At 39.9% G+C, this 24,840-nt stretch overlaps 2 protein-coding genes across 2 annotated transcripts in view; both read right to left on the minus strand.

Annotated features, from left to right (window-relative positions):
* Positions 1 to 666: 666 nt before the first annotated feature.
* On the minus strand, positions 667 to 5,073 carry LOC113681883 (galactose-3-O-sulfotransferase 2). The gene is made up of 3 exons (XM_027199015.2): positions 4,972 to 5,073; positions 2,722 to 3,014; positions 667 to 2,061 (listed from the first exon to the last, which is right to left on the minus strand). The coding sequence occupies exons 2-3, from the start codon at positions 2,877 to 2,879 to the stop codon at positions 816 to 818; spliced, it is 1,404 nt and encodes a 467-aa protein (XP_027054816.2). The 5' UTR covers positions 2,880 to 3,014; positions 4,972 to 5,073; the 3' UTR covers positions 667 to 815.
* Positions 5,074 to 7,259: 2,186 nt separating this feature from the next.
* The window catches only part of LOC113681723 (uncharacterized), a 44,176-nt gene continuing 26,595 nt past the window's right edge, over positions 7,260 to 24,840 (minus strand). Inside the window, exons 8-50 of the mRNA XM_027198845.2 lie at positions 24,448 to 24,572; positions 24,275 to 24,325; positions 23,909 to 24,052; positions 23,364 to 23,426; positions 22,818 to 22,871; positions 22,366 to 22,443; positions 22,033 to 22,095; positions 21,859 to 21,912; positions 21,466 to 21,501; positions 20,529 to 20,808; positions 19,969 to 20,147; positions 19,657 to 19,710; positions 19,514 to 19,576; positions 19,097 to 19,132; positions 18,731 to 18,838; positions 18,583 to 18,636; positions 18,414 to 18,458; positions 18,240 to 18,317; positions 17,935 to 17,997; positions 17,524 to 17,577; positions 17,371 to 17,406; positions 17,074 to 17,145; positions 16,900 to 16,956; positions 16,436 to 16,480; positions 16,183 to 16,290; positions 16,063 to 16,098; positions 15,503 to 15,637; positions 15,072 to 15,149; positions 14,437 to 14,472; positions 13,945 to 13,989; positions 13,698 to 13,721; positions 13,435 to 13,470; positions 13,102 to 13,344; positions 12,568 to 12,621; positions 12,447 to 12,482; positions 12,054 to 12,131; positions 11,392 to 11,535; positions 10,925 to 11,053; positions 10,041 to 10,106; positions 9,725 to 9,778; positions 9,306 to 9,500; positions 9,054 to 9,166; positions 7,260 to 8,402 (exon numbers count right to left, since the gene is read on the minus strand). Of these exons, the coding sequence (XP_027054646.2) occupies positions 8,165 to 8,402; positions 9,054 to 9,166; positions 9,306 to 9,500; positions 9,725 to 9,778; positions 10,041 to 10,106; positions 10,925 to 11,053; positions 11,392 to 11,535; positions 12,054 to 12,131; positions 12,447 to 12,482; positions 12,568 to 12,621; positions 13,102 to 13,344; positions 13,435 to 13,470; positions 13,698 to 13,721; positions 13,945 to 13,989; positions 14,437 to 14,472; positions 15,072 to 15,149; positions 15,503 to 15,637; positions 16,063 to 16,098; positions 16,183 to 16,290; positions 16,436 to 16,480; positions 16,900 to 16,956; positions 17,074 to 17,145; positions 17,371 to 17,406; positions 17,524 to 17,577; positions 17,935 to 17,997; positions 18,240 to 18,317; positions 18,414 to 18,458; positions 18,583 to 18,636; positions 18,731 to 18,838; positions 19,097 to 19,132; positions 19,514 to 19,576; positions 19,657 to 19,710; positions 19,969 to 20,147; positions 20,529 to 20,808; positions 21,466 to 21,501; positions 21,859 to 21,912; positions 22,033 to 22,095; positions 22,366 to 22,443; positions 22,818 to 22,871; positions 23,364 to 23,426; positions 23,909 to 24,052; positions 24,275 to 24,325; positions 24,448 to 24,572 (3,740 nt within the window). The 3' untranslated portion in view covers positions 7,260 to 8,164. The remainder of the gene's footprint in view (positions 8,403 to 9,053; positions 9,167 to 9,305; positions 9,501 to 9,724; positions 9,779 to 10,040; positions 10,107 to 10,924; positions 11,054 to 11,391; positions 11,536 to 12,053; positions 12,132 to 12,446; positions 12,483 to 12,567; positions 12,622 to 13,101; positions 13,345 to 13,434; positions 13,471 to 13,697; positions 13,722 to 13,944; positions 13,990 to 14,436; positions 14,473 to 15,071; positions 15,150 to 15,502; positions 15,638 to 16,062; positions 16,099 to 16,182; positions 16,291 to 16,435; positions 16,481 to 16,899; positions 16,957 to 17,073; positions 17,146 to 17,370; positions 17,407 to 17,523; positions 17,578 to 17,934; positions 17,998 to 18,239; positions 18,318 to 18,413; positions 18,459 to 18,582; positions 18,637 to 18,730; positions 18,839 to 19,096; positions 19,133 to 19,513; positions 19,577 to 19,656; positions 19,711 to 19,968; positions 20,148 to 20,528; positions 20,809 to 21,465; positions 21,502 to 21,858; positions 21,913 to 22,032; positions 22,096 to 22,365; positions 22,444 to 22,817; positions 22,872 to 23,363; positions 23,427 to 23,908; positions 24,053 to 24,274; positions 24,326 to 24,447; positions 24,573 to 24,840) is intronic.

The raw sequence follows: 24,840 nt of genomic DNA on the forward strand, positions 1-24,840 counted from the left end.
GTGGTCTACTTTTGCGAGTTCGCCCCAGCTGAAAAATAGGTTCACTACCACCTTAACCAGTTCGCCCTAGAATGTATTCTGAAGAAATCATAATCCGTAATCTGACAATTTGCTCCCACCAAAAGCTAGACCGCTCAACTCGAAAGTTAGATCGCTCCATCAAATAAGTGACTTCGCTCCCAACATAAGTTGCTTCGCTCCATGTTGTAATGTGAAGTATTACTTACCAATGATCTTTAAAGTTTATAGGTGATTTCGAGTTCTGTCTCCGATCTTTCCTCGGGAAGGGGGGGCAGGGGAGAGGGGGGAGGGGGATGGGGGATTTAGCACAGGTTCAGTTGTTTATTTCTCGAACAGCGGCCGGTAATCGAACCTATTTGGCGGACGGCGCTTTCGCGCACTAAATGTTCTGAACAACTGTTTAGGATCGTTTCTTGTAGGAGAGCCTCGCCGAAAAGAAACAGGTAGTATCTAAGAAACATTGTCTTATTCATTTTATACAGCTGTGCTCATTTAAAATAATCACGTTATAAAGATTCTCTTAATCTCTATCTAGATCAACCCATCTTCTCATTGACTCATACACTATTATAAATGCTAGAAATTTCTTCACACTTTAAAGGCAAATTAGCTTTATAAATTTTTTGGTATAAAACGCATGTCAGGTTTTCTTGATATTCTTTTTAATTCCAGTAATTTATCCTCTCCGGCTTCGACTACAAATAACAATCAAATTTCACTCAAAAGCGTGGCTAGGAGGGCTGATTTCCATGAACGTAAACATATTATAGCCACGCCCTGGGTTATCAAGGTGGTCATCGGGTTGTTTTTACAGGAACGTATTTATAATCACTCGCTGCGTCCCAACTAACTTTTTCTTTATCATCCTCATTTGGTGCTGCGCGGTAAATACCGACTAATTTTGCTGCTCGCTTGTTCCTTAAATATGCCAAATAGTTATTTTCAGTCCGTGTCATTCTTCCGCATTTTTGTTGTAGATCAGAAGGCAAATCCGACTTCAAAGTAAATCCTTTAGCATACTTGTTGCCATATATTAACTGCCTACTTGGTTTGTCGGAAAAACATTTAGTTTTAAGTTCTTGTTTCATTCGGCGAAAGTTCGCAAGATCATCGTAAAATTCTTTTCCTTCCCTTTCGATTCTTCGCCAAAGAGTCTGGTTAAAGTGTTCGTACATCAACACGTCGGCTTTGTTCCAACGTTTGATGTTCTCTTTCGTATCATCTGACAGTTCCGGAGCTTTATCTTTGTCAAGTCTTTCATTGCTTTTAGCATAAAGTACATCGTCCAATTCCCAGCAAAGTAATCGCTTCATAAGAACCACAGACTCGTCGAAATAGTCTGAGATTAAAACCAAATCAAACTCCTTTTCCAGGAATTCAATGTACTCTTTAATGGCTTTGGCATCCTGATAAAACTTGAAGTCTAAACCTAGATCAAACATTTGTGGATTTCTGGCTAAAGTTGATTTTCTTATGTCATTGAAACTTATCCCATTCTTCAGAAACGCTTTCAGTGCTTCCGTTGGGTTTGTCCCAAAGCCAAATTTTCTTCCGATTTCCATGTAGTTAAAAGCTGACTCGAACTGTTTGACGGGGTTTCTGACGATTGTCACATATTTGCTGGCGTCTTTTGGAAACAAATGGTTCATGGCTTTCTTATTGAATCTTGTGTGACTGCAAAGAAAATTCGGCCGGGTTCCATCGAAAGCGAGAGCTTGTCCAATACGGAAACGTGTCGGCCATCCAATTAGAGTGTCTGAGCCAAGAACAAAAGACAAATCTCGAGAATCACCATAACGAAAGAAGATGTTCGACATTGTGCTTGAACCTGCTTTGTGTGTTTTGAGAAAAAGAACGTATTGTTCTGGGGAACATTTCGTTTCTTCGGTGACTTTTTCACTCGATATAGTTGTGGTCGATGAGGTAATTAAAGTGGTAATTTCCGTTGTAGCTGCTACTTGTGTTGTTGTTGTTTCTTTTGCTGTTATTGTTGTTTTAGTTGATGGTTTTGTTGATGTTTTTCCTCTAGCTTCTTCCGTTCTGATATCAAAAAAGGAAAAAAGGAAAAAAGTCGTGAATACAATAAGTACAACTCTCAAATTCCCCCCCCCCCCCCCCCACCGCAGGGTCTGGCCTGTCGCGTGATCTTCCGTTGAAGTAAAAAGACATATGCTTATAAAGAAGCCAAGAACACCAAAACGTCTCCAAAATAGATTTCATTGATTGTTCCCAATATTTGATTGGCTTGATTTGAAAATTTTGAAATCTATTGTTTTAATTCTGCTCAGTCATTGGTTTGATCGCATGGGAAGCCTCGTTTCAGTAGATGTACTGTTGTACTATTGGTTTGTGGAATACAGGAATAGCGCATCTCAACACATCACGAACGTCACGTCTTCTCCATTAATGTAATGTAAAGTCACGTTTCCTCACAACAATTATGTTCATGTCATTGACTTTTTAATTCCCAGAAGTGATTAAAATATAACTTCTCCCCATAATATTCATACTTTATCCAGTAAACAGGTAATGAGAATACTCAAAGTTATCAGGTCTATTATCATGGTATGGCACCAAATTCTCGCAACTAATTAGGAAGGAAATGTATAGCAGATGGAAGGGAGAATTAACAATCAGATCTTGGGAGTTAAAGGGTTAAACTATACTTAAGAATGAGAAATAAACAAGATAATAACTTACCCTTCACTGGAATAAAGAACACTTTTAATTTCTGGACCTCTAACAGGTTTTCTCTTCTGGCCGTCAAACTTCAGTAAAAGGAAAATACATACTACACTTAAAAACAGGAGAAATTTCCACAATTTACCACGGCAAGTAAAGTTGTTACTTTCCGCCATTACATGAACGATAAGAAATTCACGTAAATTGAAGCAGAGTGTGCAACGGACGGAGAAGGATTTGCACACTGGTTAAGCCGCTCTAGAAAATCCACAGAATACCCATTTTTTTGTTCGCCATGACAGTTTGAAGACCTGTGAAAAACAGTTTAAAAAAAAAGGTCGTCAAAATAAAATCAGATCAGCAATTAGAAGTCACCCTAAGGGATTTCACCGATGCGTTTGAATTCCTCATGGACTTGTTCGGTTTTATACTTTAAGCGTCTGATTCAGCTCCTTGACGTCATCGGACGCCTGAAGTCACTACCTTGTGAAAAATATCTTATTTCAATGCACTGACCTTTTACTGGTCCTGATCGGAGATTACTATGAATAAAGCTAACTTCCCTGGAGAGCTGTCCTGCTTACCGATTGCCGATACGGCAAATTAACTTTTATTCTTATTTTTGATGCTTTAGAAATTTACAAAGGCTCTATAAAACGTTTAGGTTGTGTTTTCGTCGAGAGAGAAAGCCCTAAAATTTATTGAAATTGGAGCTCAAATTGTCTTCATGTCGAATTTTACAACCTCGAAAGGTATACAAGAGTGCGTGACCAAACACCTTGAGGTAGCGAAGTTTTTTCCGTCTTGTAATAAGAACCCAAAAGCCTTTTAGTCCGATTTCACAATGTTAATAATTTTATTTCTTTATCGTCTCGCTCTCAAATTACTGTGGATGCCCACAAAAAATAGTTTCTGGATGAATTTTGTTTATGATGTCAAACGATTGCTTGAAACTGATTAAATATTTGTATCTGACGCTAGGCATGTGACAAAATCATCACTCTTGTCACGCATTCCTTAAGTGGCAGCTTCATAAATTTTCAATAATATTCGGAAAAATACAGCCATAAACTCGAATATTTTTTTAATCAAGTTCGTCGCTTATTAGAGTTTACTTTATGTCCTTTAAATTTCTCTCTACAAAGGACTTGAGGCATCGAAAACGCCTCATAGCTCGCTCATTCGCGAAATGTGTAAATCACTAACTGGACCCTACTACTTCTCGGCCGGCATAAAGATTTCATGAATTTAATACAAGAATGTAACAATTCTCAGTTAACCGGCAAGATCTAGAAGATGTTCAGAATATTCTTTCGAATTTCACGTGAAGACACATGCTGAACAAGACTTTCTGAACCGATGACACAAGCAGTCACTAATTTCGGACGTGCTTGAAAATAACCGCATTTGTTTACGGCATCATACTAAATCGCCACAAATATTGTGGCAAGCGAGGAAGCCGAATAACAGAAATTATATTAAAAATGAGCGAAAAACTAGTCCTTGTGTAATATAAAGTATTTGGCGATCGCGAAGTTTCTCATTTCACTTAACATTCTAATGTAAATCGATTTTGAAGCGTCCTGTTGTACACGTGTGGAACAAAGTTCGTAACGATGGTAATCATGGTTCAAGCGTTTGAAGAAGCAAACGCAAGAAAATCCGCGTACTAAGTTTTAGCATTAAAAAAATACAGCAATCGATCGTGTATACAATTTATTATTTGTAGGTTTGAGAAGATGCTGTCATTCGAAGGTAAGTTGGCATCAACTGGATGAAAGTGCAGATTCAGAATTGTTCGATCGACCGCGTAGAATTTCCATAGTCCTGCTCTTCCTTCGATAGTTAACGGCGTAATATGTGACTAATACCTTGTAGACTGTAAGATTTTACGCCACTATCTGCGTCGGTGTATATATATGTAAGATTTTAAGCCGTTAACTAATGGCGTAAAATCTTACAGTATATAATATACCGACTGGAAGAAACTACGCCGTTAGTTACTGGCGTAAAATCTTACAGTATATAGACTGTGTTAGTCACATAGTACGCCGTTATATATCAAGCAAAAATCTATTCACAACAATATCTATACAAAAGAGAATCACAAGGCCAAAAGGTTCAACAACCTTTCCGTGGAAAGAAGAGGCCAGCATCGCAGAAAGTAGCGATCGACGGTGGTGTGTTCATGTATTTGTGCTAGTTGTCAAGAACGCTATGTACAAATGTTAAAAAATAAAATGAATAGAAAACAACCTGAGTACTTACAAAATCCTCTCAGAAATCAAACCGTCCAAAAGGGATAATTTAAAGTCCAAATTACTTGTTTTCTGAGTGTATCAGTCAGTAACACTTTTCCTTCTGAGAATTAGAGGCAAAAATAGTGCGTGACATTTTACAAGTGGCGTGGGAAGTGAAAGGCATTATGGGTAGATTCCCTCAACACCTTATCTCAAGGGAAAGCGTACTCCGACATCCGTCAGAAGGAGGTCATATGCTAAATAGGGCCTTCATCACGAAGACAACATCGGGCGAGCTCGGATTTCGTAATCGGAAATCTACCCGAGATGACCTCCTTCTGACGGATGTCGGAGTACGCTATCTCAAGGGTTCTTTGTCTTCCGTTACCTCCCAACCGTTCCTAACGATAGAGAATGTGTGCTGAGAGAAGGTCGTTTCTCCGAGATACTCGGCGCCGGAGACCTTCTAATTAATTTAAGTAAAACTGGTCGGTTTTAAACCACGTGGCGCTGAAGCTGGTTGAGGCTGAAGCTGGTTGAGGCAGAACTCGTCAAGGCCGAGCGACAACTTTCACTCTGACGCGGGGCTAACGCTCGAAACGTCAGCTTCAGAAACTCTTTACGGTGACCAATTTACATTATCTACTCAGTTGATAAATTCAAATGATCTTGTAATATAATCCCCATCATTTATAGGAATAAATTATTTTTGTCTGTGTTTTGCAAGGACCAAGTGAGTCGAGTGATTTGCCCCAATCCTCGAAAAATAAATGGAACAATGTGGCCTCTCTACAGATATTTTCTAAAGGTAGAAAAGACGCAATTTTTTCCCATTCGGTATTTTTCCCTTTCAGTTCTGGCCGAAATTTGTGGGCGAAACGAATTTTGCACACGTTATTATTTGTGCCGGTTAGACCCTTTAACTCCCAGATCAAATTTGTAATTCTCCTTACTGTCAACCATACAATTCTTATAACGTTAGTTCAGAGAAGTTAGTATCGGATCGACTTATTATCACTTATTATATTTTTCTTTATTCTCGTCACTTATCTAGTTGACATTGTATTGATATTGTAAGGAGAAATTCTGTCTTGATCACTCACGGGATTTCAGTTAACCTTGTCGTCGCTCGTGAAAATTCAGCTCTAGTGGAGGGTAGCAAGATATAAATTCATCCCTGGACAAATTTAAAATTGCTTCTTCGACTCCTATTCGAGTAAATGCTGTTAAGAAAAACAGTCAGATATGGCAATCTGAGCTTGTCGTTACTCAGGCAACTTCTGAACAACTTGTTAGATATTGAGATCGGTGAATTCGCAAAGAAAACGACTTAGAACGAAAAATGAATCAACAGGAATGGCAACAAATGACTTAGCAACTACAATAAATTGACAAGTGATTTATTAATGTTTTTTTAATGAAATTAAACCGCACACAATAAAATCAATCTTTTTTGTTTTGTTATTTCCTTCATAAAGAAAAAGTTGCGAACCCACGCCGATCAACTTCAGTTACCTTTATGCAAAATACTTGCATACTGATGATCCCTATCAACGATTTCAATGCACAATTTTGAGCAGAAAAAAATCCGAACATCTCGCAGTGGAACTAGAACGGAACCGTGGCACTTTGTATTTAAGCGCGTTATATTTTATAAATCACGTTTAACGCTTCACGCAAGTAGTTGTCACTGTATGGGAGCTAAGTCATCATAGATGCTTTGTAAATTTTACTCGTATCCCTTAACACTAACCGTGTCCCCGCTGCGAAGGAAATCTGACTGTTGATTTTTTTGGTAGTTTCTGCAACTGTTGACTACACTTTGTCCGATCTCTACCTTGAAACAAACCGCAGCTCCGCAAATGCGAGACAGTTGTTATTGGTTGTTCGGTTTTGTGACCGGTGTACTAAAGAGACGTCTTCCTCCTTTCTGAAGAACTGAAATTAAATATGAACGGAGATCGAAGTCCGAGTCTGTGACGTAACCTATTACCATAACACAAACCACGACAGCTAATGGCCCCGCAGATGAAATTTCCAAGCCGCTTTTCTGCCTCAGATTAAAGATTTAGTAATTAAACTGCAATTGCCTCAGGAGACTTGACATCTTCTCGAGTGTTTATGCGCAATGATATCGATGTCAAATCTTTCTATTGACACACGCTAAAGGCAGTGTTGTCTTTCTAGGAAGTTTGGAGAGTTTGTTTCCACCACCAGCCACCAGCCGTGAAGAACTGCATGGGACATCGCCAAAATATCTTTGAGGTTAACTGCTAGAAAGCCTTACAAAGATGAAAATTTTTCTTGGAAATAGAATTTACCAATAACATATAGGTTTATTATAGCAAATACAGAAATTATTATATCTAAAAAATGTAACTTTTCTAGGTATTTCAAACATTTAGTCACCTTCTTAGAAGCAGACATAGTTAAAACATAGTTATATCCACATCATTAAAAACAAAATATGACCTGTTCACGAATAACAATTTAAGGTTCCATGGGACCTTATCACATTATAATTTATTTATCTTCAGTATTTCATAGATTGTCCCAATTTATTCAAGACTGTACCCAAGTAATGTAACTCACAATCTTTGAATGCAAAATAGTGAGTCAAAAAAACCTATATTAATATACAGCAAAAAAATATATTTATTTTTTAACATTTTCCATCCTCGTCGTTCCATGGTTTCATCAAATCAAAAACCTAGAGAATTCTTTATGACGCATTACAGATAGACACTTGCGAACCACTTATATGAGATCAAGAGGGATTGTCTCTCGATTAAGAATTATGAAATAGTAGCATTATTGAAAATAATTTTCAGTCTATGTGAAACGTATTTAAGGAGAATCCATAAGCATGTCCCATCTATCAACTATTATAAAAATATTAACGTTTTTACCTGGCACCCTATCTTTCTTAAGCGCGGATAAGAACACCCGCTCATATCGACATATTATTTATAACGCAAAATAATTAAAGCTTTCTTTAAAATGCTTAAGGATTCGTAGAAAATAAATATGATAATACATTCGTCCAATAAAATTAAAATAACAAATTAATTTTTTTTTTTAACAGATTCTTTTCGCACTTGCTTGTCTCCTGGTGCGGTATCGACACCTCGGAGACTGCGCAATGGTGAGCCAAAACTTGACTAGTGCCCAATCTCCTCCTTTTGCTCTTTTTTTCTGAACATATCTGTTTGAACAATTCTTCACAAAACCTTTTTATGGCGAGATCTGTATCGGCGGCGTAGTGTGGGGTTTATATGCACACACAACACCACTAGATTACTGCTGCAAGGAAACTCGCGCTCGGCCAAGGCTAGCTCTCGGCCATTCAAGGCCGAGGCCGTACTGGAGTCCTTGGAGCGGCTGCTCATCCAGCTTCGACAATTAAATCGGTACTTGTGGCCATTTTTTCGCGATCCGTGCCAGATGTGTTTGAGGGGCCTGTAAATAGTTTTACAAACTCGTTAACGTCTACATATTTTTTCTAGACCTTTTTCATAAGGTAAGATAGTTTTAAATTTATTTTTCTGCGTTTTGGCGTCAAGGGATCAGATAAAAGCAATCAAACCTACTTTCCTTTGTCTAAAAGACAGATGACACAATCGAATAAAAAGATGACCGTTTGGGCGACAGAGAAGTTTGAAACTTTCCTTGTTCAAAGTAAACAGGCGTAACGTCGGCCAGTCAGCCAATTAGTGGTCCCGAAAGTCGATCAGTCAAACAGGCAGCCAATCAGCTAATAAGCTAGTCATTCAGTTATTCACTGACACAGTCAAGAGGCCGACTACCGCAGACAATCAGTTATTTATAAAGTTAATCATCTATTCACTTAGCTAAAACTCTACGTCAATTATCAATTGAAGGTTTGCAAAGGTCTATCGTCATCCATTAGATAAATATTTCACTTGCACTTGATGAAAAAACACTGCACTTTATCGGTCAGTCAGTCAATCAGTTATTTTGTCCGTCAGTCTGCTTGCTAGTTAGTCAGTAGGCCATCCACCCAGCAAAATATTCATTTAGCTATTTTATTCATTGACCAAAACAATTCACTTTATCAACCAGACAAGAGCTACCTGTACAATTACTCACCAAGCTGGGTCTTTTAGAACGTTTGATCCATTGAATGAATATATTGGGATATCAGGATTAAATGCATATTGTAACTTGAATAAGGATCTCCAAGAAGGAAACAGCTGATCTCCCTAACAAAAAATTCGAGAAATACATTTTTGTTAACTACACGAAGTACCTTGGAGCAACCAATTAGCAATGAAGTAGATCGAGAAAACTTTTGACGGGAGGCTATCATGCATGAAATATTATCAAGTAACCCAGTTCTACCTGAAGGTTGCCAACAGGGAGATCTCTGTCCTCTCTGTGGATGATTGAATAAACATGTTGGAGCCTGTTAGAAATAAAAGCTCGGTATGCTCCGGTTAAATTGGCAGCACGGGACTGCCGCCAGCACATTTCATCCACACCCCTCACGCTGTGCATCTGACCGGTCTGCGGTGTATCGAGGGCGACCATACGCACCTGCAAAGAAAATCGATCCATGCATTTATGTTCATAGTTGACACATGTACCACCATCACATGAAATAGACTTGCATTGTTACTTAAGCATGGTTACTAAAGAGTTGATTGAGCTATTGTGGTATTTGCAGAAGGCAACTAGTCATATATGATAACTGTCAATGTTTCAGCTCACCCATACAATTATAGTCGAGTAATACGTAAGAAAGAATATGCACTACTTACATATGGTCCTCGTAGTTTGACGTTTGCTGGAGACAAAATGAGATTCGTAGGAGGCTGCGAAAGAGAAAACTTGCCAATAAGCACGGTAACTAAGCTCGATAACTAAGCACGGTAACTAAGCTCGGTAGTTAAGCGCGGTAGCTAAGCGCGGTAGCTAAGCGCGGTAGCTAAGCGCGATGGCTAAGCGCGTTAGCTAAGCGGGGTAGGTAAGGAGACAGGCGGTGTCTCAGCCGAATCGATGGAGGAAGTAATAAAAAAGCTGACAGTTTTGCTGTTCGGTTACAACGCAGAAATATACCTTATGTTATTGAAATACCTTGGTAGTGGAGAGTTTCGTCGTTTGGGAAGCCTCTGTTGGACCCGCGAAGATGGTTGGACCAAGCTGTGGTCATAAGGCAAGGGAACAAGATAGAAAAAAATACGAAAACAAGAAAATTTTTTATGATAATTTAAACGTTGTTGGGAAAACGACGAAGACGGGAGCTGTGCAATAGAACTTGACAAGCAACTAGGGGTCGCTTAAAACAACTAGAAATGCTTGAAAGAATAAGAACAAACATTAATCAGCTCTCCCGGGATCTTCCCATGGTCTCAAAATGACGGTTGATAATGATAGCAATAATGACAACGATAATGATAATAGTATGACAATACTAAAGCTAATAACAATAGTAATGCGAATGACAGTGATGATATTCATGTTTTTCGCCTTGTTACGAGCATGGGACCAAAAAAAAAATTTTAAGTTCCCATGAGGAATCGAACCTCAGACCTTGGGATCCGCGCTGCGATGCTCTACCACTGAGCCAGAGAGACTCTACGGTGAGCAAGATTTATAGTTAGGGTTAGTTAACCCTTTAACCCCTAAGAGGGACCAGCATCTAATTTCTCCCTATAATATCACCTCTGGACCATACATTAAGGTCATGAGAATAAAGGAAATGATCACCAACCAAAGAAACTCTTAATTGTTAAACAAATTCTCCTTGTCAGCACCTTAAGAAATGTTTGGATAACAGTAGAGGGAATATGCATAATGATGTAGCAGTGTAAAGGGTTAAGGTTGGTCAGGGTTCTTTCTCTACTTCTCTATCGAGCTCAAAACTCACCACCTCTCTTATTCTATTTACAAACATGATGTTAATGATGATGAAGAAGGTAAAGAAGAGATAGACAAGAAAGTGTGGAATGATTTCTTACCGTGATCGCTCTCCAGCCGCGTAAGGCCCTTATATATAACATCTGGTCGGAGATGACAAAAGCCATGGTGCCTTGTTTCACTTTCTCTACAATACGGATAAGTCTGTCTTGGGTATCAAATACCAGCACCTTCCATCGAAAAAAAAATTAATTAAAAAAAAATAAAAAAATAAAAAAAAATAAATAAATATATCTATATATATATATATCGATATATAAGGAGAATATTAATAAGAATAAAGCTACTCTCTTTGAGATGCAAGAATCTTGAGAAAGGATCTAAAACGCTGAATGACGTGGAAGGACAGTTTGAACTGTGGGTAACCTGTAGCACCTATGAGATAACACGGACCTAAAGACCGTGAACCAATGTGGTAATGGAAATAATGGAAATAATGATAATATGAATACAAGAGGTGTAAACATTGATTGACAGCTGAGGCAACATGCAAATCTTCTGACCTTACCCCTGAATTATCTGTCTGTCCATTAGTAAAACCAATCTCTGCATTTTCTCCAGGGGGTCCTGGAGGTCCTGGTGGCCCCGGAGGACCAGAAACATCGCTATCTTTCCCTGGGGTCCCAGGAGGACCAGATATTCCGGGTGGTCCCTATGATAGAGGCAAAGCATACATGCTGCTGCTGTAGGTTAAATCACCATTGTAAAGCTTGAGAAATACTTGGACCAATTAACATTTTTCGGATCAATATCAGTATCTGGGCAACTGCCCACCTACCCCTCCCCCAACCCAACATTAACCCTACCTTGTTATCAATAGGCTGTTGTTGGGTTAGGGGAGGAGTAGATGGGCAGTTGCCCAGATACTGATATTGATCCCATTTTTCTTCTAAAAGAAATAACTCATTGGTCAGCAAGGTCATATAACAGGTTTATTTGTAACAAACATCCTGCGAACTGCTGAAATAAACGGATCAAAGTCAGAATCTAAGCGACTGCGCACCCACCCCTCCCTTAACCCAACAACAGTCGACTGATAACAAGTTAAGTACAATGTTGGGTTAGGGAAGGGGTGGGTGCGCAGTTGCTCAGATAGGCTTTGATCCAGATAACAATGTTTAGAGCGTATTTTGATGTTTTGTTGATCTTATTCCTTTTAGTGATACCCACCGGAGGGCCTGGGTTACCAGGAATTCCCGACGGTCCTTGCGGTCCCATTGGTCCTTCAGTTGAATTCCCTGGCTCTCCCTAAGGAGTAAAAGATCGCTGAACTATAAGTGGTGTTCAGCCGCACATGAAATGTGTAACAAACGGATGGCTATAGATACGAGGTTAGTTTATGGTCGATGATTTCTTCCACTCTAGATGTCAAATGTCCCATTGTTAAGTAAAAACAGGACTCTGCAAGGTATAGTAATGCTAAACTAAAACGTGTGGATTGTTAATTGAACATTAAACCTGTCCTTACTCATTTATAGCCGTGATTAGTGATTAATAGCTAATTTGGCTCTCATAGTAGGTTGTATTTTCAGTGAGTGTTCTTTCCTGTCAAAAAAAAAATACCTTTAATCCTTGCAATCCTTGTATTCCAGCCTCTCCCTATGAAAGATAAAATTCAATCAAAAAGGTTCGAGCTTCAAAAATAACTGTTCAAAGATGTATGGAGGCAAAACAAATATTTCACCTTGCTTCCTGTTGCACCTTTGAGTCCGGGGAAACCTAGGCCGCCTCTTTGACCCTAAAAAATAGTAAGATAAAACGAACCCTTCCTGGAAAAAAGAACATCCTGTAAAACGATGTACTGTGTACAAAAGTAAAGGGTGGTTAAACTGAAGGCTTGACTTCTTATTAAAGATCAGAGAGAAAACAAAATTGGAGTTATGAAATTTTGTATAAATGAATTGTAGTTCTTTGAGGTTACCTACTGGTTACCCTCCAGAATTTTGAATTCTTAATTAAAAGCCAACACTCGTACGACGGAGTGAATGGACCGAGTGAAAACATTTATTGGAAGAAGTATGTGAATCTTCAAAAACGAATTAATTAATAGGAAAGTAAAAGAAACTAAGACTAACTAATAAACAGACAAGTTATAGCAATAATAATAATGGTAACAATAATAGTGATGATGATGATGATGATGATAATGATGTTAATGATAATAATGTTTACAATAATAACGATAATTAGTGCACTAAGAAATATAACTTTTCCTGACCTTACTCCCCTTGGTTCCGTTGACTCCATCGTTCCCTGCTTGTCCAGGTTCTCCCTTTATCCCATCGTCTCCACTCTCCCCCTTCTGTCCTTTTTGTCCTGTATTCCCAGTCTCCCCTGGATCACCTGGTTCACCAGTCTCTCCTGGGGGACCTTGAGGACCTTCGGGACCTTCAGGCCCCTGTTTTCCCTGGACCCCTTGTTCTCCTTTGGTCCCCTTTTCACCTCCTACTCCCGCCTCTCCCTAAAATTAAACCTGGAGTCAGAAATTCTTTACAGAGAACACAAAGTCAACTTTAAGCGTATTTTGTGAGATGAAAACGTTCGATCTAACCTTCTTTCCTGCGATGCCATTATCACCTTTTTGACCCTAGGAGAATTGAAAGTCATGATTTGTTAACGGCAAATATATCACGTAAATATGTGAATTATCACGTTATCATCTGACCCTGGTTGTTCAGAGGATGGATAACGCTATTTGGTGAGTAAATCCCTATTTGATGGTTAGTTCAGTACGTTTCGTTAGCAATTATACGCATCCGTCGGATAACGTTGTCCATCCTTCGAACAACTTTGCACTGGTAAATAATTCCGTACCTTCTCACCAACTCCTTGTTCCCCCTGTTAAAAATAAAATGAAATAAAATAAGGTCAAACTCTAGAATAAAGGTTGATTATTGTAGTGTTGCCCTAAGGAGTCGTCTGAAGAGAATAGAGTGCACTTGGAAGCTCGTGAAGCTGTTGAACCACAGCAACTATGGCATCACAGAGTATGTTAGAAGCTGCGTCTTGACTCGCTTCTATTCGTTTTCCCACCAGAAAAGAATTTCGATTCTCTTCTCACCTTTTCTCCTTTTATCCCGTTGGTTCCGTTTGTTCCTTTCTCTCCCTAAGAACAAGCAAGGTGCCTTTTAGCTCCCAAGATCTCATTAGTAGTTCTCTTTACTGTCTACCATACAGTTCTTGTGATGTTAGGTCAGAGAATTTGGTACTGGATCAACTTATAATCCCCCTAATGATATTTTTCTTTATTCTCATCACTTATCTGCTTGATATTGTATTGATATTGTTAGGAGAAATTCTGTTTTGGTCACTCATTGGAGTTAAAGGGTGAAAAATGTTTTTTTGTCACGAACACTGATAATTTAGATATAGCTCATTTCAACCTTATCAAAGCTAAACAACAACGCAAAAGTTTGTTGTTGCTGATGATGTATGGCGGTATGAATTAAACTTGAAGGAGGACTCGACAACAAAAACACGTCGAAAAAGTTTAAATTGTGTCGGTCTCCGATACGCAAGCCTAAGGAGATGCTCACTTATCGGAAAAACTCACCTGGGAACCTGGTTTGCCAATCTCGCCTTGATCCCCCTATGAAAAACAAGAATAGATACAACAAATAGCTAAGCAAGATCAATCAGTCTGGAAATAAACAAACAAACAAACACAAATACGACCAAAGGCGCATGCTGGGGTGAAAATTCGAACGGGCTGTGAAAAGAATAAAAAAGTTAACTATTAAGCGAAGCTAAAGTGTACACGTGTCAGCCAAGTAGTTTATCCAGCCTAAGCTTCGCCCGACCTCTGTCGCACGAAGCCTCTGGACAAATTGTTACTCCCCCATGGTTCGGATTCTAATCCATTGTAGGTTACAAATAAAAAAGCGAGTCAGTTTCTGAGGAAATAGTGGTGCTACTTCACTGGGTGTATCACGTCAGCTTTACAGCGGTTAATTTGCATTCTCAACTCAGTTGATTAAAGCTTATCATCATTGTAGGTTAGCCATGGTATTCATTCTGGTTTCCGGTTACAATTCGTTGGTAACCATTCATGCTCCTGGGTATAAGAGCGTAACACAATGACGTGGTCCCAGGACTCGATCCCAGACTTTCGATCCGAGTCTAACGAGACAACCATCAAACCACCGCACCCTCATCGTTACTATGGTAATAAAACTGGTTTCAACGAACCTTTTCTCCTTTGGCTTTGCCTCCATTGCCATTCACTCCCTCTGTGGATCCGATGGAAACCTCTTCACCAGGTTCTCCCTGAAAGACGAACAGGTGAAACATTTCCTGTAAGTTGTTAACCGACTTCTTCGTTGTGCGTTTCACTTTTTAAGTTTGTGACTCTTTTTAATATCATTTCACATTCTAACGAAGATTCTTTCATGGTCACTAACCCTACAAATGCCTCTAATTGGTTGGTACAAGCGCGCGAAAACAACAGCAGATAAACAACCAATTAGAAACATTCTGTAGGTCTATACAGAGTTAGGTTGATACTAGAGATCTAACAATTGGAAAATCAAATGAGATGCTATTAAAACAACGAAATATCACCTTTTCATTTGTCTCCTGCAACGTTGCAGAAAACAAAAATAACAAAAAGGAACTATTACCTTGTGTCCAGGGGTTCCTGGAGGTCCCGGGGGCCCGGGAGGGCCTGGGGTACCCGTGTTGCCTCTACGTCCAGGGAAACCAATGGGCCCCTGGCGTCCCACTTCCCCAGGGCTACCGGGCGGACCCGTAATGCCCTATGAAGGAATAAACAAAAATGTTATTAAGAATATATTCTAAATGTTCAAAAGGAAGAAGTTAATCTTAGCGAGTGTGTATTTCTGAGGCAATGTTTTGAAGTTATAACGAAAGAAAAACACTTGAGGGCAACATCTCGAAAAGGTACCAGTTATCTAAGGAAAGTTGAAAAACAGAATCGAAGTCAGTATCTGAGCAAATGCGCACGTACTTCTTTCCTTTCAACAACAGTCGACCGATAACAAGTAAGGGTTAATGTTGGGTTAGGGGAGGGGTAAGAGCGGGCTTACTCAGATACTGACATTGATCCTAAAAATAAACCTCTCCTTAAAAAAGTCGAGGATAAAAAGGAAGTTAATTAAGTTCTTAATTTTTACAATCATTTGCTATGTTATTTAAAGATTCATATTTCAAACCTCCGTACCTGATGTCCTGTCGTTCCATTAAATCCACGCTCTCCCTTCAAAAAAGAAACAATAATACAAGAGTTACACCAATCCCTCAATGGAGCAAATTATTTTTACAATTCTTCTTATAAATCTACCTTTTCCCCTGGGTCTCCCTTTTTCCCGGGGAATCCCAATCTTCCGGTTTTTCCGTCCTGTCCTACTTCCCCTTTCTCTCCTTTGATTCCTTGCTCCCCGATGGTCCCCTGAACACAAAAAGAACATCGTTAGGAGCTTCATAACAATCAAATGGGCCATGAAAAGAGGAGAATACAGATAAAAATCGATGAGTTCATTTTTCTTCGGCTCTGATATTCATTTCATATGGATGTTTCTTAAACTAAATGTCACCTTTTCTCCTTTCTTGCCCGGAAAACCAATCCTTCCAATATCACCCTGAAAAGATAACTCTCTTATTTCAGTCTTGGATCAACAAAATAAAAAACATTTTTTTATTCGATATCCATCAAATCCTTGAGAGTGTTACAGCTTATAAAAAATTGAAATTCCACATCGCCGGGGTTTACGAGTCTAGAGACATTTTCTAGCTTTCTGTAAATGTCGAAAGCTGTAAACAAAGTTTACAAGGCACCAACAAAACAAGCAAGGCCGACCGAAGATTAACAATGTGATCCACCATCTGCTAGAATCCCCAATCAAGTATTATTTTTTTTTCGCCAATCGGCGGTCCACAGATTTTTCTCCAATCGGCCCCATTTTTTCAAAAGTCCTCACTCAATCAGTTTTTGTAAACCCAACTCCGCTGATGAGCAAACCTATTCACTCATCAGTTACCACTGAAAAGTTCTGTTCACCTTGTCGCCTTTTTGTGCAGAAATCTGAGCTGATGATTCTCCTCCAGTATTCGTCTCCTAAGTTAAAAAAAAAAAACATCACACACGTATTATTTGATGCCAATTTCATACAGAAAGGGAATTAAAGAAAAGAAAAATAATGGTAAAATTGACAAACAAGTTTGACACACTTACCGTTGTTACACCAGGGGGCCCCGGAGGCCCCGGAAGCCCAGGTGGTCCTTGGATGCTTTCACCAGGCTCCCCCTGAAAAAGAGGTAAACAACAATGAAAAAGCGGTGATTTCCGATACTTGATTAGACGTCGCTATCAATTTTTTATGCCATAAATACACTGACCTAAGAAGTAAATGCACCTGATATTAAGAAAATTTGCTTTGCGAGTAAGTGTAGAAATAATGAATGCATGAATGAATGAATGAATGAAATAATGGCCTTCTAACTGACTGACCATCTGACCGTATGAACCTACCTTCTGCCCATCAGTGCCATTCCTACCCTCATCACCCTAGAAAGGCATTCAATAACTTCATTAGTATCACTAAAATGGAGTTATCATAAGAATCAATGCCAACTATCGTAATTCATACAGTGAATCCGATCAGGGTCTGGAACCAAATCGTACCTTAGCGCCTTTTATGCCCTTTAAACCTGGAAATCCAATGTTTCCGCGTTTTCCCTGAGAAAAAATTAAGTAAAACAAAGCAGAGTCAGTTCTCGCCACCTGCTTAAAATGCAACAAGTAAATTTATTCTAAAGAAAGCTCAAGTTTTGCTTGGCCCCCTTTATGGCAATTCTCAATTGAGTTCAAAATCAATCTGGGATTCTATTGGTTTTCTTTCTTTTCTCGTCCTGTTATTGGTTCAGAATATTTCTCGTCAGTCTCAACCAATCAGGTGCAAAACTAAACTAATATTTCTCTTTTGGCTTTGTTCGTTGCTCATAACTGACGCTAAAACAATCACGTGGCTCAAGCAACAAATTACAAACAAGAAATTTTGTATCTTAAAAATCATACACACGGCAGAACTCAAACCTGGTCTCCTTTGGATCCTGTCTCACCCTTTTGTCCTGCGGGACCCTGGGCTCCAGGCACTCCCTAATAGGTATGAGAAATAACAGATATTGCTTTTTTTATGATCTAAGAGAAAAAAGAAGGGACAAACAATTCGACGGATGAGCGTTGTTTAATAAAGGGGTTTGACATAGTAACTGGTTTGAAATATACACTAGCATTTGGTTGTACAGACTGATTGAAGTAGCAGGGAGGCTGATGTAGTGATGACAATGAAATCACGGAAAAACTGACCAATTTTTTCCAGATCTATAGGGGTTGCTCACCTCACCGTTGGGGCCTTGAGCGCCTGGTTCACCTTTCTTACCGGGAAATCCAATCGGGCCTGGTCGTCCTGTGGCACCCTACAAAGCAAATATTCATGGGATACAATGCTGAGCTTGTCATTCAGAGGAAAGATATACGATGATGCGATCAAAAACACACTTTATGTTACCCACCTTTCTACCGGGAAAACCAATACTCCCTTGCTCGCCTTTTTCTCCCTGCAAAAAAAACAACAACAAAAACAAAACAAAAAGTACCGGTTAAATGTTAAAAATACACTGTAATAAGGTTGAATAAATCATTGAATCTTGTTACAATGAACAGCTATAAGTCCTGTGTTACCTGCGGTCCTCGTTCTCCTTGAGAACCGTTATTTCCTTGCTCTCCCTTGCTTCCCTGGAAGAAAAATCAAGCTTTGTGCATCAGAAAACACGTAGCATACACAGCGCTCTTTTTTGGAATGAAGTTAACACTCTTGCAGTCTATCTACCTTTTCGGTGATTGCTGGGACGGTTGGACCGGGAGGTCCTGGTGGGCCCTGCGGACCAGTCTCACCAGGCTCCCCTGCTTCACCTTTGAGTCCAACGCCTTGATCTCCCTGAGAAAGACAGAGGACAAAACCAGTGTAACGCGTGACTCAAACGGAAACGTTTTCCTCAATTCCAGGTTAAGTGAAATTTTTTGGGGCAACAGAGATGGTCTTTCTTAAACTGTGTAGCTTTATGACATCGTCAGTTTTTAAAAAAGTCACCAGACTGGAATATGGAGTGAAATCAACATTTGCGAGGATCATCATCCAGGCTTATTAGGAGAAGACCTTTGCCTTGAGTTTTAATGACTGAACGAGCGGGCTCACCTTTTCTCCTTTCAAACCGTTTTCTCCTTGAGAGCCCTGTGGGAAGAGAAAAAACCCGTCGGAAGTTATGAAAAGATGGATTAGTCCAAATCTCGTTCCCAGGGTCCCTCCTCTTCCTGCCCTTTATTGTCGCATCAGAGAACTCTTGGAACGAGGTCTAATTTAAAGCTTGAAACACTTTAATTAAAACCTTGATCGCGAGTAAAATAAGGATTCTTGCCTTTTCAATCGTCTGATTTTCTTTGAAAATTTAGGGTTGAGTTCGCGTAAGGAAGCAGCATTATTCTAATTCGTAACTGAATACAATAAATAACTATGAAAACGTTTTGACACAGACATTTGCAGCTTTAAAAGTTATAGGTCGATAGCTCAATCCTTTAAACAAATCTTCTATTTGTTGTAATCAGGATCATTTACCTGTTCTCCTTTCTGACCCCTCTCTCCGGGATCCCCCACAGGCCCTTGCGGTCCTTCTTCTCCCTGACAAAAAATCACAAAGTAAACATGACAACGGCGACATTCCAACATTGTACTTTGAAGGTGACACTTTATATACTGACCTGTGATCCTTTTTTCCCTCTCATTCCAGGAAAGCCTAAAGACCCAGGTTTACCCTGGGGGCAAAAAACAGAACCAAAACACTCTCAAAATGCTGCGAGGTCAAAACAAACAAAAAACTCGAGAGCAGCAAAAATGATATTGACGTTTACATTAAACCGCGAGAAACATTTTACAAGTGCAGAACTCCTGCAGTAACTTCTGTTTTCTACTTTGTCCCTATAAACAAGTAAGTTTTTCTTTCTAGAAGGCCATAGTGCTATTTTTCAACAAATTTTAATGAAAATTAAGTGATGGATAAATCAAAGTCCAACCTTTTCTCCTTTTGGCCCAGGCTCCCCCTTGTCTCCTGGCTCCCCGCTTTCATTCTTTCCATTGTTGCCCGGCAACCCAGGAAGACCGGGGGGTCCCTGAGGACCCATGGGTCCGATGTCTTCTTTGGTAAAGTTACAATTACAAAAATCTCCACTCTCGCCTTTTTCTCCTTTGGCACCTGAAGATAGAGAGAAGGAAACATTACACTGGCAGGTATTCGCTTAATTGCAGCGCACACAAAAATTTGATGTATGACATCGGTATCAATGCAAAAAGAGTGAATTCGTTTTATTCTGTGAAAAGCATAGAAATCGTCACAAAAATTGCGACCCAGTTATTGGGTTCATTCACTCAAAAAAATAGAAAGAAAAAAAAAGGAGTAATAAAAACATAGTTCTTCACCACATATATCAAAATTGCGAGGGCAATAGTGATATTCCTGATTCAAGTTTGCAAACCTACAAGACATCGTGAATTTTACCAAGTTCCTTTCAAAAGCCTCAATTACTTCTTCAAAATAAATTTAGGCTAGAATATGACTCCAGAGTAGCTCATGTACCTTGAGGCCCAAGGGAGGTACCAGCATCTCCTTTCTGTCCTTTAGTTCCATTCCTTCCATCAACTCCTCTTTCACCCTTCGCTCCAGGTTCCCCAGCTTGTCCAGGTTCTCCCTTAATGCCCTCAAATGCACCTGAATCCCCTGGGGGTCCTGGTGGACCCGGAGCTCCTTGGTCTCCTTTCTCAGGTCTAAGAATCACCTCCATCATGGATGCATCCCCTTTGGGCCCCGGTGGTCCTGGCGGACCTGGTGGGCCCATAATGCTGTTCCCTTTAGAGCCCTGCAAGTTCAGGATTCACTTAACCGATAAAGACCGCCAACGTGTGTTTCAATAGCAATCTGCACGATGCAAAAGCCCGAAAAGTTAATATGCTAGGCACGCATTCAGAAATCCTCCATGCATTTCTTCGTTAGATTGATAACTCGTTCGCTGATTATCTGTTTTGGTTTGTTAGTTCGTTCGCGTGTTAATGCGCTAGTGCGCTAGCACGTTAGTTTGTTGGTCCCTTAGTTCATTTGTTCGTTAGCGCGCCACTGCGCTTCTTCGCTCGTATGTTTTTTAGTTCGTTTGTTCATAAGCGCCCTAATGTTCTATTTCACTTGTTATTCTTTTGGTTCGTTAGTTCGTTAGTTCGTTAGTGCGCTACTTCGCTAGTGCGCTACTTCGCATATTCGTTTTTTAGTTCGTTACTTCGTTAATTCGTTAGCGCGCAAGTGCGCCACTTCACTTGTTGTTTTTTGGTTCGTTAGTTTCTTTGTTGGCTTGTTTGTTTTTTGTTGTTGTTTTGTTTGTTTATCAGTTCGTTGGTTCGTTAATTCGTTGATTCGTTGGTTCATAACTTCGCTATTAGTGAGTTCTTGTTTTCGTTTGCTTGGTAGTTGGGGAGTTTGTGAATTCGTTAGCTCTTGAGTTTTTTCGTGTAATGACGTGACTTACCTTCGGTCCCGGGGGTCCTGGAACTCCATCATCTCCCTGTTATCAGACAACATATCAGTTTTAGAAACAACAACCTCCACTTGGCGCGGAAACATGATTGGATATTTGTCCACAACCATTACCTGTTTTCAAGAAGCGAACAGTTTTCCGAGAGGGAAGCTCGAGGAAAACTCGAGGAAAACTGTAAGCTTCAAAGAGCAGTTAAAGTCCTCGAGATTCAATGATCTCTTTTCACGCATGAGTTATATTAACAATCAACTCATCTATATCAATCAGTCAATTAGTGCTATCTCAAGGCTTCCTTCGGTTAAATCGATATACTTCTCAAGATCTGAATGAAATACCGAAAAACTTCATAGTGATATCATTAATTATTAACCGGCTGTGACTTACCATTGGACCATCCATTCCTTTTGGACCCTGAATACCTCGATCGCCCATTCGACCCTAAGTGTTAGAGATAAAGATTACATTTTTCGTTTTAATTCAGTCAAGAGTGCTTAGTCGATGCAACGGCTAAAATCACTTTCCTTCGTTAAAGAAAGATTAAGTTCGAAACACGATCACCTTATCGCCTGTTTCTCCTTTCGAGCCATCTCGTCCCGAGGTACCTCGTGGCCCTGGCATACCCTACACGTTGAAACACATTCGCAATGCGAGATTGTATTATAAATAATTCTTTACATATGTATTGCCTTACTAACAAGTCCGTTGACAAAGCTGTACTCTACGGGGCTTTTGTCTCAAATATAAAATATCCAACTCTGAAAAGCTCACATAAAAGTTTAAGTACCCAAATCACCAAAAGACAAAAAGTAGCAATAGTCATGGGTTGCACTCGGGTTCTGCTATGGCAAAGACATGATAAAATCACTATGTTTCATAAGCAGAAAAACTCACCATGCCTGGTAGTCCGATGGGTCCTGGTGCCCCAGTCATTCCGGGAAAACCTATCAATCCGGTAACCCCTCTTTCGCCCTTGAAAAAGAAAAAAAATCTTTGATTGTGATGAAAAATGTTCGTTATCTTCACTGTTACAGCATCTTCAAAAATTAAGCCTTTTTTTAAAAAAATTCACAATTCATCATCTGTGTTCCATTTGGTTCACTGCTGCCTCTGTTATGTTTTCCTTTCTTACCGAACTTATATGTTGTGGTTTTATTCAAGCTGATACATGATTCCGAAACTATCATACAAACTCACGTCGACCACAAGAATCATATTCAAGAAGATAGAGTTGCCCCTGTCACCCCTCCAGTAACTCTTCTGCATACTTCGTGCTTTCCATATTTTCCGCGAGCTTCATATTTCGCCGAACGCGCAGCTGACGCATGAACTACCACTAAAATTACCTTTGGTCCAGGGGGACCCATTACTCCTCGCTGTCCTTCCGGTCCGGGCTCTCCCTAAATACAACAACGAAATAAATTAAAATTGTGAATTAAACGAGCGGATTAAATTTAAAGGCTAAAAGTGAAAACTGTGAATGAAACGTCCCATAAATAGCTGTATTTTCAAAATATTCAAAACACAAAATGTAGACATTTTTACACCATATTTCATAAACTCACGGACACTCAAGGTTTCATCGACAAAGTTCGAGGACATGGCGCACATTGCAAGGACGTAGCCAGGACTTTTCAAAGGGGGGATCACACTATGTCAAACAGAGGGTACTCACCAGATTGTCATGTCGACCTCCACTCCGTGCTTTAATTGATGTGAAAAAAGGCTTACAAAGGGGGGTCACCGACATCCCAGGAACCCATACCCTACCTACGCCCTTGCATTGGTATCTAAAGTTTTGTCCGTAGGCTGTAGGCCTAGGCAACCACAATCTGTGAACACAAGAACCTGAGTGAACTCAAAACTATTACTCCTCACACTGACAAACAAACCTTCTGTCCGTCCATCCCGTCCATTCCTGGGTATCCTCTTTCACCCTTCGGAGGATCAACAGGCTACAAGAAAAACAATTAATAAAAGCTACTGTTGGGTCGTATTGAATGCCCAATAAATCATTAAATATTCAATTATGTCCATGGTATGTTGTGTTTTTATTAACGCCCAATAACAAAAAGACAGAACTTAAGTGTCACATCAGGCTTGGAAGTCTTTTAACTAACTAAATATCAGATTGTATGGACTGGTTTCTCGTATGGTTTGTCTGTCTTCAAACAAAAGACTAAAGTTCGTCTTCAACTTCCTTTATAATCTTTTTTCTTGTCAACGTCAATAGAAAGGAAGACTTAAAAACCTAAATAAAGAGATGTTTTTCGTTCTGAACCGAGCGTAAGAAAAAGTCTTTGTCCCATATGCTTGACTAAACAGATCTTCAGACTTTGCGATCTGAAGTTCTACTTCACTGAGGTACGTAACAAAGACAATTTTCGGCGCTGATAGGCGAGGTTCCTGAGTTTGCAGAGTTTTCTGTGGAACTCACCAATCCTGTCTCTGGATCAAGTATCACTCCAGGTTTTCCCGGGGTTCCCGGCGGACCAGGTAACCCCACAGTTCCCGGGGCACCCCGGTTACCGTTTTGCCCGGGTTCTCCTTTTGGACCTTGGATGTACTGGCCACATTTATCCTGTGGAAGAAACATACAGAGGAAAAATCATTTTTGTCGCGAAAAACTCGAACACTAAAGACACTTTCGCTTACGGGGCCTTAGTTCAAGTTGGACATCGAGTCATTGCAGGTACAACGACATACATAACTTAATTTTAATATACAAACCGTAAAACAACTTTACAGAGAAGAACACAAAATCCATTGCCGAGTCACTTAAGCACAAACTGACACTGATTACCTTATCGCAGTTTATTTCTTTTATAAATGTATACTCAGGTCCCGGTTCTCCCTAGAAAAAGAGCAGGCAGTGAGAAGATTTGCACATCCTGTTGCTCTGCGTGGAGAAGTGTTACGACAAATCAAAACATCTCCAAACGTCTTTCCTGCTTCATTCACTATCATGGACCTTACCTTTTGTCCCTTGACAGTGATCACAATTTCTTCAGAATCAAAGAATACTGCTGGCCCAGGTCGTCCCTGTCGACCTCGAGAACCCTTTGGTCCCATTTCCCCGCGTGCACCCTTTTTTCCTTTCACTGTCAAAACAAATATTAAATAACTCATCCGTAACGATATCTGGGCAGTCATAAAAAATTCTCCCTCTCATGGGGGACTCACTCTCAGCTCTCACGGAGACTAGAAAAAGCGGCTCAGAAACCTAAAACTGGAGATATTCGCGATTAAAACCACACAACTACATGGACACGAATCCAAGCTCAGGGAAGGAGTGTAGTTTTCAGTTGTCTGGGGAAACATGACATTGAGACACGGAAATCACAAGAAAGCCGAGAGAAGTGGCCTTAG

The sequence above is a fragment of the Pocillopora damicornis genome, chromosome 14 (assembly GCF_964200805.1).
Source record: "Pocillopora damicornis chromosome 14, jaPocDami1.2, whole genome shotgun sequence".
Lineage (NCBI taxonomy): Eukaryota > Metazoa > Cnidaria > Anthozoa > Scleractinia > Pocilloporidae > Pocillopora > Pocillopora damicornis.

Coding starts and splice junctions, on each gene's coding strand:
- LOC113681883 (XM_027199015.2), bottom strand. CDS start 2,879: ATGGCGGAAAGTAACAACTTTACTTGCCGTGGTAAATTGTGGAAATTT. Junction 2,062..2,721: donor GTTCTTTATTCCAGTGAAGG/GTAAGTTATTAT, acceptor TTTTGATATCAG/AACGGAAGAAGCTAGAGGAA.